We start from the raw sequence: 19,881 nt of genomic DNA on the forward strand, positions 1-19,881 counted from the left end.
AAGCTCCAAGGTCTCACAAACAGTTCTTGAAGATCTGAAGTCCTATCGAACACGGCAAGGTGAAAGAGCCAGGATCTTCAAGTTTTTCCTCAATTCGCAGCTCGGGATCCAAGCAAACTANAAACTCCACTTCTCAGAATTTCAAAACCGATCTCCTTGACAGCTTCCTTGACCTCATCCTCCAATCGAGCTGCTTCCTTGGCAGCTTCCTGCTGAAGCTCGTGTGGGAGCAAAAACTTAGGTGGTGGAGCTTTACGCTTAGTCATTCGCTCTGCAAGCGCCTCTAGCTGGATGTCAAGTGCAGCATTAAACCTTTCCTCTAACTCCCCTTCTACTAGTGCAGGTGGTTGAGGCTGATCTATCTTTTCAACATCTACTCGATGCATCATCCGATCAACACCATCGTGTAGGTCATCGGGTTCCACTTCAGGTTGTTCTTTGGTTTGCGATTCTCGAACCAGTGCTCGATCATCAACTCGATCAGTCTCTTCGGGTGAAGACTCGGGTTCATACTCGGATATGTAGTACTTGGCCTCATTTCGCATTGGGTGTTCCACCTTCTCCCCATCTTGATCATCACAGTCCCCAATGAGGTAGTCCTCATAGTCATCATCAAGGAAGATGACTTGAGCAGTTGCATAATCTTTCGGGTTTTGAACAGCTTTACCTGGGAGTTGGTTGATCTTTGGGGCTGGTTGGTTGTTGTGATGGCCTTCCAGGTATCGAACCTTTGTGTTAAGTGATTCGTACTTGGCATTGAGATCATTGTACCCTGAGTCGATCTTGTTGCTCATCTCTGCGAACCGTTTCGCGATGTCCATAGAAGCGGTAGCCTGATTCTGAATCATTTGTTGAATGAGACCGCGTAACTCAGCTTCTTGTGATTGGTTTGGTGGACCTTGGTGTTGTTGGAATCCAGGTGGTTGGTTGTAGGTTCCTGAATACTGCTGCTTAGGTGCATAACCTTGGTTGTATTGGACAAAAGGCTTTTGTTGGATCTGGTTCCCTTGAACTGCAGATGGTTAAGTTTGGTCCTGAGGATTCGCAACATTCGGGTTCCGATAAGACAGATTCGGATTCGGCTTGAAGTTGTACCCTCATTGGTTGTTGATGTAGTTAACATCCTCTAGTTGCATAGTCTCCCCATCTTGTTGTTGAAACTGCTCTTCCTCTGATATAGCATGAACATGCTTCTGCTGGTTGAGGAGCTGATCAAGCTTGTAATTGAGGGCTTTCATGTCCCTCTTGTACTTGGCATCTTCCTCTCCTATAAATCACACAGAGCGATCATATTCCTCATTGTAGTTGCCATCAGATTGAGCCAAGTTCTCAACTAGGTCCCAACCGTCGTCAACATCTGTGTTAAGGAAGTTACCATGGCTTGCGGTGTCCAGCAACATTCGTATCTTGGGGACCACGCCTCAGTAAAGTGTGCTCAGCAATGAAGCATTACTGAAGTCGTGATGCGGACATCGAGTAGTGTATCCCTTGAAACGTTCCCAAGCTTCACTGAATGTTTCGTTGTTCCTCTGAACAAAGCCGGAAATGTCATTTCGCAGCCTTGCGGTTCTGGAGTTCGAGAAGAATTTGTCCAGGAATGCCTTCTTGCACGCTTCCCAAGTGGTGTTGGACTCCTTAGGGAGCGATTTCTCCCAGATTCGTGCTTTGTCTCCCAAAGAGAATGGGAAAAGCCGGAGCTTGAATCCATCTTCACTGACTCCATTGATCTTACTGAACCTATCAAAATCATCCAGATGATCCAATGGGTCCTCCATTGGCAATCCATGAAACTTATTGCTCTGTATCATCTGGATGAGACTACTCTTGATCTCAAAATTATTGTTCTGCACAGCTGGTGGCACAATGCCATTCCTTTGAGTGTGAGTAGATGGAGCATCTCCTGCTCCTATATTGGTCCTTGCTTGAGGAGCTGGTGGACCGTTCTGATTATTCATCGTCTCCTCAATGATTGATGGTTCTTGTTGAACTTGTTGTTGTCTGAGTAGCCGAGGTCTGTCGATGTTGTCGATGAAAGGACTCAGATTCTGGCTACCTTTGGATCGTGTTTGCATGCACAGGTATGTGTCCGAGTGTGTACACGAGGATCAACTCGATCCAGGTGATCGAGTGAAAGGTCGGGTGGGTGCTCGGGTTGTACCCAAGATTCAAAACAAACAATGCGAAAGCAAACAAGTCAGTATCCACACCAAATATAAATAAACGAACTTGATNTATAAACAAGTAAACCACACGACCTAAGCACTCGATGCAAGCAATCGAGTATAGGATCGAGTGGGGTGATCGAGTATGCAAGTGAGATATGAACAGCTCGAGGTATTACTCGATACAGGTTATCGTGTACCTGATCGGATAAGTAGTCGAGTAACTGAAAATGAAATGCAAATAAATAAAATACGAAAGTTCCTAAGGATGGGGGTAATCGAATCCTAAGTGTCCTAGACCAGTACGGATGCCTTACATGCCTAAAGCAATTATTTCGTAGACAATGAACCTCTAAGACCTTGTCACCACACTTTCGCACTAGCAACAATCAACCTTGAACACATTACCACACTGTCGCACTAGCAATATGAACAAGCAGGCATTAAGAACGATTCATTATTGTCAGTAGACTTAAACTCATCTAATTTTGTTACTCAGAGTTAAGTAAACCTCTAGCATTGGCTAAATCAAGCATTTTATCTACTCCTTTCGGCCTGTAGCATTTGTAAACGCCCTAGATCTAATCTCAACCTTTCGGTCTGTTGACAACATTAAGAGCACCAATCTAGAAGGAAATCTATCAATCATTTACAATCAACTAAAGCATCCTAACCGATCAAGAACACAAAATCATCTATCCCATCCCTAGAAACTTTACTACACTACTCGGATATAGAAGCGAATAAGAAAGCAATCAAAATGAATGAAAATGACATTGTATTAAAAGATAGAGTAGAGTAGAGAAAGTAAAGGATAGAAATCTAAGAAAACTACAAAATAAAAATGCAAAACAAGAAGAAAAATGTTGAGTCGCCCAGTTCTCTCACAGAAGCTCTCGCTTTCTAGTTTGAGGGTCTGTGGCGTGCTACTTTGCAAGCTAGGGGAAGAGGGGGTTTATATATGGAAACCCATTTGACCTAGTTTCCCAGACATGCCCGATGATCTACTCGATGGGGTACACGAGGGTGAAGTCGGGTTACTCCTCGGGTGGATCTTCGGGTTACTCTTCATGCTCTTGGATCCTTCTGGATTGTGTTGGGGTTCGGACTTTTTCTTGCAGCTCGATAGCTCCTTCGGGTACATGCTCGAGTTGTCCTTGTTTTTCCCCATTTTTGGCTCTTTAGCACCTGTTTTCATTCAAAATATGCAAATGCAGAAATGCAACACCCTAAATGCTCGAAAAGTGAATTCCTACAGTAAATGACCTAAAAATGCTAAGTTAGAGGTATGAACAATGCAAAATATGGACAAAAAAGGATGATAAAAACATGTAACTTTTGCAGTTTCCACTTCTCTTGAGATCTCATAGTCACCTCTGTCCTTAACAGCAAAAGGTTGACCCTGAATGGAGGGCAAGTTGGTTGGGTTATTGATATCAAATTTCATGGTTAAACCCTCAACTATGTTCAGGGTTACCAGCCCTTCTTTAACATCAATGACAGCTCCAGCAGTGGCTAGGAATGGTATCCCTAGGATGATAGGATCTTCTAACTCCTTATCCATCTCTATAACCACAAAATCATTAGGGATTCTGGCCTTTCCTATCTTGATTGGTAAGCTTTCCAATTTACCAACCACTTCCTTGTCTGATCCATCAGCCAAACTTATGTGGAGGTTACTAGGCTTGAATTCAGTGTGCCCAAGCTTTTGTGCTACAGAATAAGGCATTACACTAATAGATGCTCCCAGATCACACAAGCACTTGTTGAAGTGTAGGTAGCTAAAGGAGCAAGGCAAATTGAATGGACTTGGATCTTCAAGTTTGGTTGGGATGACTACTCCTTTAGTCTCCTCAAGATCCTTCTTGTCTTGATTCTGAGCCTTCTTCTTGGATATCTCTAGTAACATATTCTGGTAAAGAGGATATGGAGTATATTGTTCCAAAGCAGGGCCTCTCTATTCTTCTTGGAATGCAATGACAACCTCTTCTTTCAAAGCCAACACTTTCTTCCTTTCAATTATCTCCCTGAGTTCCTTCAGCTTCTGTGCCTTGAAACGTCCTGGGAATGGCAGAGTTGGTTTATAAGTTGGGGCAATGTACTTGGCAGGTGTAACAGACTCGGTGGAGTCTACTCGACCACTAACTCGATCAGTCACTCGATCGAGTGGTCGATCGTGTGCTGAGTCGAGTGCACTGTCGAGTTCCTCCTCTTCCTGATATCCTGCTTCATTCTGAGCTGAAACTTGTTGAATACCCTCCCCATCTTGAATCTCACTGTCCTCCGTAACAACATCCTTTGTAACATAGACAGCCTTGACAGTGAACTCCCTTGGGTTTTGGATTGCCTTTCCAGGCAGTTGATTAGGTTTTGGAGCTGAAGTAGAGGCCATAGTACTCTCCAGGAACTTAACCTTGGAATTAAGACTTTCAAACTTGATGTTCAGGTCATTATAAGTAGAATCTATTCTCTGGTTGATTTCAGCAAACTTCTTGGAGGTGGCTTGGTTAAGCAACAGCTGCTGCATCAATCTCCTTAAGTCTGGTTCCTGGGTTTGGGTGGTCTGAAACCCTGGTGAGGGACACATTTCACACTGGTAACCTTGGTTCTGTTGTTTAGGCACATAAATGTGTTGTTGTTGTGCTTGTTGTAGTGGATAGACCTGGTCTTGTGGATTGGCCACATTTGGACTCCTATAAGACAGATTGTTGTTCTTGAACTGGTTGTAGGGCTTGAATCCTCCTTGGTTCTGGATGTAACATAGCTCAGCTACCTCATTCTCCCCATCTTGAATTGTTGTGTCTTCCTCAGCAAGAAAATGAATGTTTTTCTGTTGACTGAGCAGAATCTTGTCCAGCTTCTCATTCACAATCTTCAGATCCTTCTTGTATTTCTTATCTGGGGCTGAATCCACAAATCTCACAGTTCTATCATAGTCTTCATTATAGTTGCCATCTGACTGGGCCAAATTCTCTACCAGTTCCCATCCTTCATCCACATGTTTGTTGAGAAAATTACCATTTGATGCAGTGTCCAGCAACATTCTGATCTTTGGTAGAACTCCTCTGTATAGTGTGCTAAGTAGGGACTCATTGCTGAACCCATGGTGTGGACACTGAGTTTGATAACCCTTGAACCTTTCCCAAGCTTCACAGAAAGTTTCATTGTTCTTCTGAGCAAAACCAGAAATCTCATTCCTCAACCTTGTTGTCCTTGCATTGGAGAAGAACTTAGCTAAGAAGGCTTTCTTGCATCCATCCCATGTGGTGATGGCTCCTGTTGGTAAGGTCTTCTCCCACAGGTGAGCTTTGTCTCCAAGTGAGAATGGGAAAAGTCTGAGTTTGAAGCTATCTTCACTTACTCCATTAATCTTGGTCAGGCCACAGAGCCTATCAAACTCTTCAAGATGGTCTAAAGGATCCTCCATAGGCACACCATGAAACTTGTTTGACTGAATCATTGTGATGAGCCCACTTTTTATCTCAAAATTATTGTTTGCTACTGCAGGTGGAACTATTCTTGCCCTTTGGGTGTGAGTGTTTGGAGAATCTCCTGCTCCAATCTGTCTTGGTCTCTGCATGGGTGGATCCATCAGTGCTTGTTGCTCTTGTTCTTGAAGTATCCTGGTTTTCTGCTGTCGCAAGTCCCTTGGTAGGCGATTGATGTGATCTAAATACTTCTGCAAGTTCTGATTACCCTTTGATCTTGTCTGCATCAACTAACTCGACCAACTGCTCGATTCGGCACTCGCTCGTGTGCTTGCTCGAGTGGCGTGGTCGTTTGGCTAACTAACTGATTTGTACTCGATCACTTGGTCTAAGGTCACTTGATCGAGTGTAAGCTCGAGTGGTGTACCTGAAACTCAAAATAACCAACCCAAACTGTGAGACTGGTGAACAATTAGTGACATAACTTAATCTTGGATCTATGTAAATTCTAAATGAAACAAATCAACACACTAATGGCAACGACACCAATTGAAACATAATCTTTTTTTTTTGTGGTGATTATGGTTTGTGAAAGTGTATGTGTATGGAAGATGGAAGAGGTTTCAATTCTCTTATCCAGTTGTAGTATAAGAGATGTCAGTCCATAAAGTGTGTGATGTGTATGCAATAAGAATGTGAACAGTAAGCTAAGTTAAGCCAAGTATGAAAGTGATTTTGGTAAAACAGTTTGATGAAAATAAAGAAAATGCAGATAGGAAAATGGAACAGAATATAAAAGAACAACCCAAAGGTGCTCGATCAAGCACTCGACCGTGTGACTAGTTGAGTGACTAGGTCGAGTGGGTTTTGACGAAGAACAGATGCAATCTTGAGAAACTTAAACTGAGACAAATGCAACGAAACAGAAAGATATGTGATAAGTAAACAATCAAATGACAAAGAAGGCTTCTAGAGATGGATTCATGGGCTAGTGTTCAGGCTGTGGCTATCTAAACTGGTCAACAAATCTCAATCTACATGAGCTATCTCTAGACAATGATCTTAATGACTCACTAATCCACTCTCATGACATAAGTGATCAAGTTACAGTAACATCCTAACCCAACTCTCATTGGTGAAACCATACTGAACATGCTTTAAATACCAGACCATTACTTGTCAAAAACCACCTTGTGCAACCAATCTCTTGGGACAAGCATGATGATATCCAATATTGGATTAATCTAACAACCTAGAAATTGGTGTGATGCTAGGAATCTTAAGATCTGCTCTTACCCTCTCAGATATAAGAACAACTTAGAGCACACCCAACCCAGAAGAGATATTTAAACAAGCTAACTTAACCATTCCAGACTACCACAGCCCTAAACTAACCTAATCCATCTCCAGAATCCTAACTCACTACTCAGATGAACTAGACATGATGATGATGAACATAAACCCATAAATTAATGAAACTAACATGATAAGATAGATGAAATGATGAACAACAACTTAATATAAAGAAACAGACTCAGATTCTCAATACACTGAAAGTTATGGAACTTACAAAGTATAGAAATCTGAGAGAAAACAATAAATAAAGGGGAAAAAGCAGTAAATAAATCCTAAAAACCCTTAAGGGGTAAGAACTAGGTTTTTTGGTGGCACAGAGGCTATCTTGCATAAAAGAGGACTTTTTGCGGCCATGGGGTACAAAGAGTATATATAGAGGGAGAGGGAAGCCCTAATTTGGCTACCAGACAAAATAGCAAGGCGGCTTGATGTACTCGACCAGATGTGGTCGAGTGGGTTTCCTTCTGCTTTCCACCAGCCGAGTCTTGAGTTCCACACGGTCGAGTGTCTTCCATCCAAAGGTTGTGTGCTTCAGAGTCAGACGGTCGAGTGCTTCATGTTTTGTTGGTTTTCTTCTTGATTCATCTCCTATTCACTCCATTGATTGCACTCTCTTCATCCCAGATGTTATTTCCATGCTTCCTGAGTCCAATTCACCTGTTTAAACAAGGAACAATGCAAATGCAATGCAAATGCAATGCAAATCCTACTCTAATGCACAAACAGTCCTTAAACTATATGAAAATGACAAGACAGGCTGATAAAACATGTCAAAAATGTAAATAAACAGTGGTTAAACAGGGTAAAATATACACATATCAATCATACTCTATTTGTTCATTGTGATGGTTCTACATTCCTGGTCGTCCTTGTTTATGTAGACGACATTGTTATTGCAAGTACAACTGAGGGTGCTGCAACGCAACTGACAAATGCTTTGAAGGCAAGTTTTAAGTTGAGAGATCTTGGTCCTCTCAAATATTTCTTGGGTTTAGAAATTGCCCGCAACTCAGAAGGTATTTCTATTTCCAGAGGAAGTATGCTTTGGAGCTTCTCACATCTGTTGGAATGTTGGCTTGTAAACCTGTCTCTACTCCTATGGTTCCAAATCTAAAACTTTCAAAGACAGATGTAGACTTATTGGAGAATCGAGAGATGTATCGAAGCCTTGTTGGTCGGCTGATGTATTTAACTATCACACGTCCGAATATTACTTTTGCAGTGAACAAGTTGTGTCAATTCTCCTCAGTTATGAGATCCTCTCATCTCATTGCCGTTTACAGAGTTCTACAATACATTAAGGGAACTGTTGGTCAAGGCCTCTTCTACTATGTAGATTCTGATCTCACCTTAAAAGGTTATGCAGATGCGGATTATGGTTCTTGTAAAGATAGTAGACGGTCTACAACAGGTTTCTCCATGGTTTTGGGGTCTTCTATTATTTCATGGTGCTCTAAGAAACAGCCAACTGTTTCTCGCTCTTCTGCAGAGGCAGAATAAAGCTCTGGCCTCCTGTGAAATGGCTTGGCTTGGCATTTTACTCACAGATTTGAAGATATCTACAAGGTCAGTACCGATTCTATTCTCTGATAGTACCGCTGCTGTTTACATTGCCACTAACCCTGTCTTTTAAGAGCGCACAAAACACATAGAAATTGACTGTCACACAGTTTGAGAGAAGTTGGATCAAGGTCTTCTCAAGCTTCTTCACGTTGATACTGAAGATCAAGTCACAGATATCCTCACCAAACCTCTGTTCCCTTATCAATTTACTCATTTAATGTCCAAGATGAGTCTTCACAATATTTTTGCCTCATCTTGAGGGGGACTATTGGGTTTAGGAATCCGGTTTACTGGTTCATTGTAACTTAGTTGGTTAGCTTAGCTGGTTAATTAGCTGGTATACTTGTATATAAGGGAACATACTTGTATTTTTGATAGATTAAGAAAGTAATAAAAGTTTTGGATTTATGTTCAACAAACTTTGGATTCTTTCTCTCTCTTGCGATCGTAATACTCCATCTTGAGGAGATGTGTAAGAGATATGTAAATTAAAGATTTAATTGTAATTAAATTAAACTTAGGTTCCCTCTTGTAACCTCTATATATAATATATATTGTAATCTTTACATCTAATAAAGTAGTAAGCCTATTCTCTATACAGGAAAACCTCTACAAATTAATATTGTTGAGACTATTAATTTAATTGCTAAGTTGGACTCCTCTATAGGCCCAACTTTTTTCGGCCCACAAAGGTATCTCTTGGTCCACTAAAGTTGTTATGGATCTATTATGTACAACAATTTGGCCCAGGTTTAGCTATTTGTCAAACCATAATCTATTGGCTCACCACCTAGATTAGAATGGTCGAAAACTCCATCGTCACTTTGTTTTGAAAGCAATAGATAGCTTAGACAAATATGATCTCCTTGTGAAAGAAAACCTTGGAATTTTAGTGCTAATCCTAAAATCTTTTTACCCACCTAGGAAACTCTTGTTGCAACTATCCTCCTCTTTGGAGAGAATCTTTGCTAGACCTCTGACCTCATGGCTGACCAAGGTCAAGGTTTCCTTATCAACGTCACTATCTCCTGTTTGGAATGTGACTATTCAACAATTTCCTGGAACCCTCGTGGAATTGTCTTCGACTCACCATTCCATTGTTTGTGGCAGGCTACTACATTGTTCTTGTCTCCAATGTCTAGACTTAAAGTCGATTAACCCTATCTATTTTATCTACCAATCTCTTGTAAGAGTACTAGTTTTTATCTTTGTTGTATCCAATTCTGAGATTGATGTTTGCTTCCTTGTACTTGCTTTGGCTTGAATGAATGAAGTATATGTTTGACAAAAAAAAAGAGACTATGCCATTTTATTAATTTACTAGATTAGGACCCGCCCGATGTGCGGGTTTAGAGTTTTTAAAATGAAATTAAATATAACAAAGAATTTAAAATAAATATTTGTAGTAAGTAAAAACTATCTATAAAAGTCAATAGATACACCGAAGTGTCTAATGTGGTATTTGGTGTAAAAAGTGTGATTCTGTGGTTGAGACTATTAATCATGTTTTCTTTGAATGCCCTTGCTCTTGTGAAGTTTGGGATTTATCTCCGACTCCTGTCTCGTCAGAAGGTTTTCCATATGAGTGAGTGTACTCGAATTTGGATTTTGTTTTGTGGAGCGATAAGTTAGCCTGTGAAGACGCACTCTCTTTTATGGCGGTCATGTCAGCTCCATCTCTGTCTTCGGATGTCCAGATTTCTTCACCTCGTTGTCAGATTGATGGTTCTTTGAAAGCAACCAATTTGCATTCCGGATTGGAATGGTGGTGTCGCGTTGGTGAAAAGCGAACCTTGTTGTTGGGGGCCAAGTCTCTAAGAAGGAGCCCCTCCCCCTGCATTCAGAGTTAGAAGCGTTGTACTGGGCCATGGAGCGGATACGTGCTGCAGGGATCGCTTGTCAACATTTCGAGACTGATTGTGCTGAGTTACTCACTATGATTCAGTCCCCTAAAGATTGGTTATCCTTCTCCAACGTGCTCGATGAGTTCAACTCGCTGGAATCCTTCCAACTATTCTCCATCTCTTGGTTCTCGCGTGCATCAAATACGAAGTTGAATTGTCTTGTCCATGTTTCGCATTCTCTTATCTCTGAAGTTTCTTTTGTAATTCCCTTCCCTCCGGCTTGGGCAACTAACCAAGGAATTTTCTTTTTATTTATTGTTTGCATGAAAAAAAAGTAAACCTATACACTTTTAGTTAAGAAAATAGTTGTAGATGAGTTCAAATTTATTAAAATTAAATAAAATTTAACAAATAATATATATTTATATAATTATTTTCGTAAGTAAAAACAATGTATAAAAGTAAAGAGATAAACTTTTAGTTATAGAAAATAGTTGTTTTTTTTTTGCTATAATACACTAATGTATATCCATTTACAAAATCTACATTACCACTTGAAGTGTATTTGTCCACACAAATATATTTTACTGTTAAAATATACTCATTATTCTTTACTACTACCAACAAATTGTCTTTATGAACATATTAAATAATCTATTGTATGTCTCTTCACTTTAACATTATTATAGTTACAAAAACGCATACGTTAATCTTACATACTCCTATCTTATATGTTACAATAGCAGTCGTTTTAAATAAATTATTTGATTGGTCAAAAAAATATGAAACGATCTATTTTTATTTTAAATCTTTTACTTCAAAAATCTCTTTCTTTATGTAAAGGTAAGTATTTACATTTTTCTAGAAACAGTAGTTAGTTGTATAATTTTCACAATCATATTTTTTTATCTTATATAAAAAGTAATCATTTTTCTTGTAAAATTAACAACTTAAAATCAAAATCATTTTTCTTGATATATATATATATGTATATAATTTCCTTATAATGATCTTTTTTTTTTATGGTAGGTTTTAAATTTTTACATTTTTATTTTCTAAAAATTTAATAATTTTAGAATTGACATGTGTCAACATCTGAATGATATAATTGACACGTGTCAAGATCTTGTTAATTAGTAATTTTGACATCAAACTTTATATAATAAGATAGCGACATTAATTTATCGGTAACGTAATATTTATTATTATATAGTGTAAATTAATAATAATAATTATTATATATATATATATATATATATATATATTTTTTAATTGTTTAAATTCTTAAAAATTATGAATTGAGATAATTTTAGCAAAATAAGATTAGACTTTCGGATGTTATAAATTTTATGGTTTTAGAATTGAATTAGTAATATTTAGAAAACATTATTGACAATAAATTACAAATACTATAAAAAATTCATTTATATATATGACATACAAAATTCAAATTTATGAATAATAATGTCAAATGAAAATGATGCATATCTAGATTTTTTTTTTAATTAGCTATTTTCATGACATGTTATAGAGTATTTTATATCATCTTTTGAAAATACAACATAACAATTGTTTTATACATATAAGCTCTATGAAAAAATTCAAAATTTTAAATCATACATTAATATAACATATATATATATATATGTATGTAAATTTACTTGATTATTAATATATATTATTATTGCGACCATATTTTACATGATGATTTCAATAAAAAAATATTATGTTATTTTCTTATCGAATATTTATTATTTTTCTTATCAAGTTATAGTAATTATTAATTTATCTAGGTTTTATTGTAGTTCTAACTTCTAAGTAATATATTATTGATTAATTTTTCAAATTTTGCTTTGATTACAAAATGGCGATACAAAAAAAAATTGTGGCTCCAATTAGTGATATACAGTATTCATTAATCAATTTTTTATAGTTTGGTTTAATTAATCAAAAAGATATATTAATCATATTTAGGAGAAAAACAATGGGAAAAATATCATTAAAATCCCGAAGTTAGCATTTTCGTTGATTTAAATCATGAAGTCTGAAAATGTTGAAACAAATCATCAACCTTTTGTTGACTTATATTTAAATCACGAAGTCTTGTTGACTTCGTCGTTTGAAGCACATCGTTAACTGGCCAAACGGAGATATTAAACGGGGTTTATTATCTGTTAAACAGTTCCGTTAGTTCGTCGTTATCTCCTTTAATCTAATCGAACATTCCTCACAAATTCCCAAAATCACAAAATCCCCAAAATCACGAACCCTAATTTTCGATTCAGATGAGTTCTAGCTCGGAGACATCGGTGGTTGCTTCGTCCAACCGTGGAGTGCCATCCAAGTGCATTTGTGGAGCCGGTGTGAGGATCTTTACATCGAGAACCGATGTTGATGCACTCGTCTATGTTGAAGCCCTCCTCCGTGTTGATGCCCTCCTCTGTGTTGTTTGCCTCCTTTGTAAGGGTTCTGCTCCTCCTTGTGATCCTCCAACAGATGGTTGTGAAGCTGGTTGTGAAGCTGGTTGTAAAACTGGTTGTGAAGCTGGTCCTTGAGAGCCTTGTTCCCATGTTTGTCCTTGGCCAAACAATACATTCCTTGGTTCCTCTTCTCTCGCACCCTCTCCAAACTCTGCTTCGAAGTCCTCGCAAAATAGTTTTTCTACACCAACACAGTTTCCATCTTCTTCTTCAAAGACTTTGTTTCTATCATCCTGGTTACCCTCTTCCTCTTCAGCAGCCTCGTATCCAACATCATCACAATATTCATCGCCAACCACATCACAATCATCTCCACTTTGAGCACCTAAATCATCAAAAGGACACGAATCACGCTCTTCTAAGGGAAGAGGAACACAATTATACGGAATAATTGCAGAACCTGAACCATCACCTAATTCAGGAGCGGTCAAATTGGGATCAGTCGAATCGTGAGCATTCGACTCTTTTGCAATAGCCCCGTGCGCAGACGTTTCTCCATCTTTATCGGGCCTCTTCCGTTTAGGACGATGCGGTGAAAGCTTCTTTTCCTTAGTCATCGGTTCGATCTTAAGAGAAGACCCAAGGAGGAATCGCAAATTAGGGTTCATGATTTTGGGGATTTTGTGATGAATGTTCAATTTAGGGATTAGATTAAAAGAAATAATGACGTCGTAATGATAACTAACAGAACTGTTTAACAGATAATAAACTCCGTTTAATATTTCCGTTTGGCTAGTTAACGATGTGCTTCAAACGGCGAAGTCAACAAGACTTCGTGATTTAAATATAAGTTAACAAAAGGTTGATAATTTGTTTCAACATTTTCATACTTCGTGATTTAAATCAACGAAAATATTAACTTTGACATTTTAATGACATTTTTCTCGAAAAACAATAATCATATTGTTAGATTTAAAAATGCAATCATACGCATAGCTTAGAGTTAGACATTTGATTATAAAAAAAGTAATCCGCACAAGAGAGTAGAACAAGTTGCTTTGATCATTTTGATGATATAGCAAAGAAAAGTAGAAAAAAAAATAAAGACAAAGACGGAAGATACAAGCCCGATCTGGCCAACCTCAGACTCAAAACACCTTTAGATCTTTTTTTGTTATTGTCATAAAACTCCTTTAGATCTATATTTCACTGTTTCTTGGTGTTTCTGTTCGATTCCATTGAAGAAGAAGATATGAGATATGACATCAAACAAACCCTACGAAGCTTCAACCAATCTTAAAGAAGAGATACGTTTCTTCCCATCTCTCTCGTCCCTTCCTCTCTCTCAAAGCAGCGGCCATGCGTCGGCGGCTAATTCATTACGCGATCTTTCTCCCACCATTTTTGTTACTCGTTTTCGGCGAAACTAATCCTTCTGACTCGTCTTATGTTACTCCCATCAACTGGGATCTCTACCACTCCAGGTGAATTTTGAGTAATTTTGTCTCTCGATAGAGTTAGTTTTGCCTCCACAACTGTTAGTTACTAATTAGAATGAAAAGGGTCTTTGCCCATTTGGTAAAGTGAGAACCTTTTGGCTCTAAAGGAGAGTTTAGGAGATGATAAGTTTTGCCTCTATGTCCGAGTTGCAGTGATGATTTAATGGAGCAGATAAATTCGTTGGTACATCGACATCCAGATAAGCTCTCGGTTAGTGCCATTGTCTTCTTTTTTTTACTCTCTGTTGTTTTTTTCAGTACATTTTTTGAGTAAATATTTCGTTTCATAGATTGAGATGATTAAATCGGGGAACAAAGGCTACAATGCAGAGGTTAACGTGGTTACTTATTGTCGTGGTGGTAGAGATAGTGATGACAGGTCAAACTTTAGAGTCCTTCTTGTAAGTTCCCTTTTTTTGTATCCCTGTCCAAGCTATTCAGTTAAGACTGTACTGTTACTTTTATAAAGTCAGTTGTGGTTTAACTTGAAAAATACTTATTATATAGGTCAAGTTTCTTCATAATTTTTTGGGTAATACATGTGTTTTTTGACAGATGATTCCTTTTCTTCCAGACTTTTGGGCAGCATGGGAGAGAGCTTATCACCTCTGAACTTGCTTTTCGTATTTTGTCAATTTTGAGCGAAGAACAGTTCTTACCAAAGAACGGAGCAGCTCTTAACAGCACCCTTGACAAGCTAGTCATAAAGGTGAGAGTGTGTGTTAGATGATCCGTGCAGACTCATTTTCATCTTTGTGGTATTTGAGAAATTTACTTACACACAAGATGCTACTGTTTTTTTTTTTTTTTTGGGGTCAGATGGTTCCTATAGAAAACCCAAATGGTCGCAAACGTGTTGAATCTGGAGATCTTTGTGAACGCAGAAATGGTTACTATCTTTTTGTCTCTCCAGACTCCAATACATGGTTAGTTATTAATGCGTTTTGTTTAGCATTTCATCTTTGAACATATCCGTAAATCACAGGAAGAGGAGTTGACCTGAACAGAAATTGGGGTGTTGACTGGGGCAAGAAAGAAAAGGTACTGATTCCTTTTAGTGCACATTTTTATCTCCTTGAAGATCCTTTGTTAATTTGTAACGGTACTTGGTCCTTTTGTGTTTGTTTTTGGAATTTTCCAGGATTATGATCCATCTGAAGAGAATCCAGGAACTGGTCCGTTTAGTGAGCCTGAAGCTCAAATAATGCGGAAGCTAGCTATATCATTTGATCCTCACATATGGATAAACGTGCATTCTGGAATGGAGGTGATGTTTCTCTTCTGCTTTAGCTATACATTCGAACTTTTTTAGCATGGGAATAAAGGTCAAAACTTCCGTTCGAATTTATGAGTGAACGATGGATTGCTTGAATTTTCACATTCCGTAAATTGTATAACAAGATAATCTTGATCTGGTCGTTATTATGTATTTGTTAAGAAGTTTGGCGCTGATTCTCATGTTTTTGTTCACATTTTGTAAATTTTATAACAAACAAATCTTGATGTGGTCTTTGTTATGTATTGAGGCTCTCTTTGTAGCGGTTTTGATCTGATTTTTCATATGTTTTCAGGCTCTCTTTATGCCTTATGACCACAAAAACATAACCCCAGAAGGATTGCCGACGCAGAAGATGAGGACCTTACTTGAAAAACTGAATAAATTTCATTGTCAAAACCGCTGCATGATTGGGTCTGGCGGTGGCTCTGTAGGGTTTGTCTCTTGCCTCAAGACTTTTTATGAATATTTTCAGAAACTTCAATGCTACATCGTTTACTCCTGAAAGTTAAACCTTAAGGACGCTATTTAAACTGTTTTCTGGACTTTAGGTACCTGGCCCATGGTACAGCTACAGATTACATCTATGATGTTGTAAAGGCACCAATGGCATTCACCTTTGAGGTTTGTGTGACAAAAGTTATCTAAGCTCGACACTTTCATGAAAATAGGTGTCGCATATTTTAATAACTATTGCTATCACTATCAGATCTATGGGGACAACCAGACCACTTCAAGAGATTGCTTTAAAATGTTCAACCCTGTTGATCTACCCAATTTCAAGGTACTATGTTTTAAATTGTATCAAATCCTCTTGAACATGTTCCCAAAATAGGGAAAAACTCACAACGTTGCTTGCTGTTGTTACTCAGAGAGTTCTCAATGACTGGTCTGCTGCATTCTTTACAATTTTCCAACTGGGACCGCTCCACTTAGACGGAAACAGTTCCAAGGCTGCAGATAAATGGGTGTCTATAGACGAGTATTTGGACGGCTACTTGGTGGAAAGGAAGAACAGATATGGGAAAAACATGGAAGTCATCGATGTCGGAATGCAGGAGATCAAAACTTACTTCAGGCTCTTCATGTTGTCCTCGGTACTTCTGATGTTCATGTTCTGTTCCAGGATAGCTAAAAGCAAGTATAGTAGAAACTCCATACCTGTCAATGTCATGCCATAAAACATTTGGAGGAAACTCTCATTTAATTAACCCTTGTAAGTTAGTAATTTTTTTGGTTGCAAAACTTGTATTCCTCAGTTAGGAATGTTGTGTCTCATGAAAGACGAACATAATTCGTTGGATTTGAGATTGATTCTTAAGTAAAGGAGCTTTGGTTTAGAATTTCCAACGTATACAGACAGTAGCCGTATCCAAATATGGTCAACAACAGTTATATATTTGTACAGGTTGAATCTTTACATAGACAGAGAATATGAGGATTTGTATCAAAGACTTCCTCGTGTGATGTGTGCAGTCTGTGTCGTTACATCTCTGTCCTCATCTTGTGAGATATGTTCAGAAGCTCGAGATAAATTGATCACTTGAGCTCAAGATAAAACCTTAGCATTCTTCCCTTATGTTTTTATGAGGCTTTTAACGTCTGCTTCATGTATCTTAGAGCTGACCGTAACATGGATCTAGATTTTCTATCTGGTTTGCAGCCTGACATGATCATCTCTTCGTAAACACCCGGTACCTGTAAAATCATCAAATCTTGAAATGTCAAACCCTACTTACTGGTATATTCCCCTATCAACCAAAATCAAAGATTCATACCTTCTGGAATTTATCAACACGAATGAGAGCTTTCATGAGTGTTGTGTATGTGACCACGTCTGGCTTCACCCCCTGCAATTGTTTTGTGAGAGATGGTTGGTCAGTAAGTAGTTTCATTAAGGTGGGTTCAAAAGGTTTTAGCCAAGAGAAGTTAGATACGTTTTCTTTCATGTACTGCAACACGGCAAAGGCTTCAGCGTCTCTTCTATCCTCACCAAAGGCATTGATGAGGGAATTGAGAGCCAATAAACTCGGCTTTAATCCATCTGATGTCATCACTCTAAATGCATTCACAGCTAGCTCCGATAAACCCTGGCACATTAAGAAATTATTAGGTATCAAAAGATGGTTCTCTTACTGGATACCTCATGGACACAATGAACAGTCTTAATACCCTTTGTGCATATGCATTGATGAGGGCGTTGTACATGGTTGATGATGGTTTCAGCCCAACTGATTTCATCTCTTCCAAGCACTGTATTGCATCATTAAACCTCCCTGATTTGCCATAAACGTCAACGAGTGTTGTGTGTGTCACAACGTTAGGTAGTATCCCTTGGCTCTTCATCTTTCCCAACAAGCTTTTCATGTCATCCCATCTTTCTTGATCTCCATAACTATTGATCATGATGTTATAAGTCGTAGCACAAGGAAAGCACCCTCGCCTCTCCATTGCCTCAAACATCTCTTCTGCTACTATGTGCCTTCCATGCTTACAATGACAATCGATAAGCGTGTTCCAAGTCACCCTATCAGGCTCAATCCCTTCACTTAACATTCTATCAAAAGTCGTCATTGCATGATCAAGACAGTTAAACTTCCCAAAGGTATCGATAACCACGTTGTAAAACTGTCTATCGGGTTTAACACCGATGCTCTTCATCTCCTTGAGAACTTGAAATGTCTTTTGCCACTCGCCTCTATCACGATAACCTGCTAAGAGTCTGCTGAAAACAAAAGAGTTAGGCTGTACATCACCAGCTTCCATCTCTTTCAACACAATTCTCGCGCTTTCCCATCTACCTGCATTCACATATGCATCAATGAGGAGACTATAGGTATGTTCATCAGGCGAAACACCTCTCTTCTCCATCTCCGAAACCATCGACTCTGCATCTTTTAAAGGACCTGTCTTCACATACCCTCTAAGCAACGCATTGTAAGCTTTGGTTCTTGGTTTAATCCCGCTCTGTCTCAGCTCCTCAAACAAAGCTTCAGCCTCCAGAGTCCTTCCGGAATTCGCCAATGCCGAAATAATCGAGACAAGAGTAGCAGTTTTGGCGCTCAACCCGGTGGCTTGAGCCATACCAAGAAGCTGCAAAGCCCGAGAAGGGTCACCAGATTTAGCAAAACCGAAGATAATATCATTAACAAGCTGCACATCAAGCTCAAGCTTATCTCTTTCAATCTCTTTATACAACCTCTGCAACATAACTGAATCAATCTTGTTGCTACGCGTCAAGGACTGAATCACTAAACTATAGTTGACAAAATCGGATTGGTAACCATCTTGACGCATCCTAGAGATCAAATTAAGAGCCTTTTCGATATCATTGTTCCTAGCGCAAGCACCAATTAAGGCATTGTATGTCAGAGGTGTTAAGGTTTGTTTCTGAGAGAGAAGAAACGCCTCGTAAAGCTTGTCGGAACGGCCAAGCGCGTGGATGAGAATTGAGTAGAGAAGCTCATAGGAGAAACAGAGGTTATGTTTTTGTAGCCATGAGACGACTGCGTAAGCTAAACCGAGAGATGACGTCGATGAGGATAAAGATTTAATCAACGAGTGCCAGTATGGTGCTGGTACAGCTCTGTATGACTCGGCGAGCTCGAACTCCACCGGTTCGAGCGATTCTGGAGATGTTTCTGATTTGGATTCTGAATCCAAAACTAACTCGACTGGTCCGAATCTGGATAGGAATTTTAGAAGCGGAGAGAAGTCGTAGCGACGGTGAACCTCGGAGGTGAATTCGTCATCGGATTCTTCATTTGTATCTAAACCATTCCATGAAGAGAAGTAAGAAGAAGAAGAAGAAGAAGATGATGATGATGGTGAAGAAGCAGAGGCGGTTGCAGAGAAGGCTGAGATTGGCGGTTGGGAGACGCGGTGGTGGTGATGGTGGTGAGTGAGGAAGTAGAGAGGGTGAAATCGAGATGAGACCAGTGGAGGAGGTTGCAAGAGAAGCATAGTCTTCTTCTTCTTCTTCTTCTTCTTCTTCAATGGCGTGTCGTGAGTAGTGAAGAAGAATTTTTTTTTTTTTGGTTGGGTTTTATCGTTTTTAGTGGTTGCGAGTAAAGTGGATGTGTTGTGTTGTGTTGTGTTGTGTGTCCTATCGTATCGTCTGCTACTGTCCATCTCTCTCTCCCGTCTCTAATTTTTCTTTTCCGTCATTCTCAAAATTTTTAATATTTTCTCTATAACTTTTGTTTTAGCCCAAAACATATTTTTTTGTAACTATCCAATTTCTTTTAAGTAGAGGCTTTTTTTTTTTAATATGCTATTAGAAAATGGTTAATTTGTTGGGAAAAAAAGGTTAATTTTGAAATTCTCTTAAAAA

General features: G+C 38.7%; 3 protein-coding genes across 4 annotated transcripts; 2 read left to right on the plus strand and 1 right to left on the minus strand.

Moving 5' to 3' along the window:
* Window positions 7,691-8,446, plus strand: LOC109130470 (uncharacterized mitochondrial protein AtMg00810-like). The gene is made up of 3 exons (XM_019240045.1): window positions 7,691-7,724; window positions 7,828-7,889; window positions 7,979-8,446. The coding sequence occupies exons 1-3, from the start codon at window positions 7,691-7,693 to the stop codon at window positions 8,444-8,446; spliced, it is 564 nt and encodes a 187-aa protein (XP_019095590.1).
* Window positions 13,827-16,851, plus strand: LOC104760740 (metallocarboxypeptidase A-like protein MCYG_01475). 2 transcript variants are annotated; one of them, XM_010483698.2, is made up of 11 exons: window positions 13,830-14,257; window positions 14,426-14,483; window positions 14,563-14,673; window positions 14,847-14,981; window positions 15,092-15,161; window positions 15,258-15,313; window positions 15,414-15,539; window positions 15,844-15,983; window positions 16,100-16,172; window positions 16,258-16,332; window positions 16,421-16,851. In XM_010483698.2, the coding sequence occupies exons 1-11, from the start codon at window positions 14,133-14,135 to the stop codon at window positions 16,727-16,729; spliced, it is 1,278 nt and encodes a 425-aa protein (XP_010482000.1). In that variant the 5' UTR covers window positions 13,830-14,132; the 3' UTR covers window positions 16,730-16,851. The 2 variants fall into 2 exon arrangements, with proteins under 2 accessions (XP_010482001.1, XP_010482000.1); XM_010483699.2 differs by lacking the exon at window positions 14,563-14,673 and having other exon boundaries at window positions 13,827-14,257.
* LOC104760739 (pentatricopeptide repeat-containing protein At5g42310, mitochondrial-like) lies at window positions 16,871-19,648 on the minus strand. Its single transcript, XM_010483697.2, has 4 exons — window positions 17,721-19,648; window positions 17,486-17,638; window positions 17,327-17,398; window positions 16,871-17,246 (listed from the first exon to the last, which is right to left on the minus strand). The coding sequence occupies exons 1-4, from the start codon at window positions 19,509-19,511 to the stop codon at window positions 17,133-17,135; spliced, it is 2,130 nt and encodes a 709-aa protein (XP_010481999.1). The 5' UTR covers window positions 19,512-19,648; the 3' UTR covers window positions 16,871-17,132.

This window comes from Camelina sativa, chromosome 18 (genome assembly GCF_000633955.1).
Source record: "Camelina sativa cultivar DH55 chromosome 18, Cs, whole genome shotgun sequence".
Classification (NCBI taxonomy): domain Eukaryota; kingdom Viridiplantae; phylum Streptophyta; class Magnoliopsida; order Brassicales; family Brassicaceae; genus Camelina; species Camelina sativa.

What these genes read in the sequence shown, in the direction of transcription:
- LOC109130470 (XM_019240045.1), top strand. Translation starts at nt 7,691, where the DNA reads ATGACAAGACAGGCTGATAAAACATGTCAAAAAT. An exon ending in TGATAAAACATGTCAAAAAT is followed by an intron (nt 7,725 to 7,827) that starts GTAAATAAACAG and finishes TTGTTTATGTAG; the next exon opens with ACGACATTGTTATTGCAAGT. An exon ending in AACTGACAAATGCTTTGAAG is followed by an intron (nt 7,890 to 7,978) that starts GCAAGTTTTAAG and finishes TTCTATTTCCAG; the next exon opens with AGGAAGTATGCTTTGGAGCT.
- LOC104760740 (XM_010483698.2), top strand. Translation starts at nt 14,133, where the DNA reads ATGCGTCGGCGGCTAATTCATTACGCGATCTTTCTCCCACCATTTTTG. An exon ending in ACTGGGGCAAGAAAGAAAAG is followed by an intron (nt 15,314 to 15,413) that starts GTACTGATTCCT and finishes GGAATTTTCCAG; the next exon opens with GATTATGATCCATCTGAAGA. An exon ending in ACGTGCATTCTGGAATGGAG is followed by an intron (nt 15,540 to 15,843) that starts GTGATGTTTCTC and finishes ATATGTTTTCAG; the next exon opens with GCTCTCTTTATGCCTTATGA.
- LOC104760739 (XM_010483697.2), bottom strand. Translation starts at nt 19,511, where the DNA reads ATGCTTCTCTTGCAACCTCCTCCACTGGTCTCATCTCGATTTCACCCT. An exon ending in TCAATGCATATGCACAAAGG is followed by an intron (nt 17,639 to 17,720) that starts GTATTAAGACTG and finishes TTAATGTGCCAG; the next exon opens with GGTTTATCGGAGCTAGCTGT. An exon ending in TGCAGTACATGAAAGAAAAC is followed by an intron (nt 17,399 to 17,485) that starts GTATCTAACTTC and finishes AAACAATTGCAG; the next exon opens with GGGGTGAAGCCAGACGTGGT.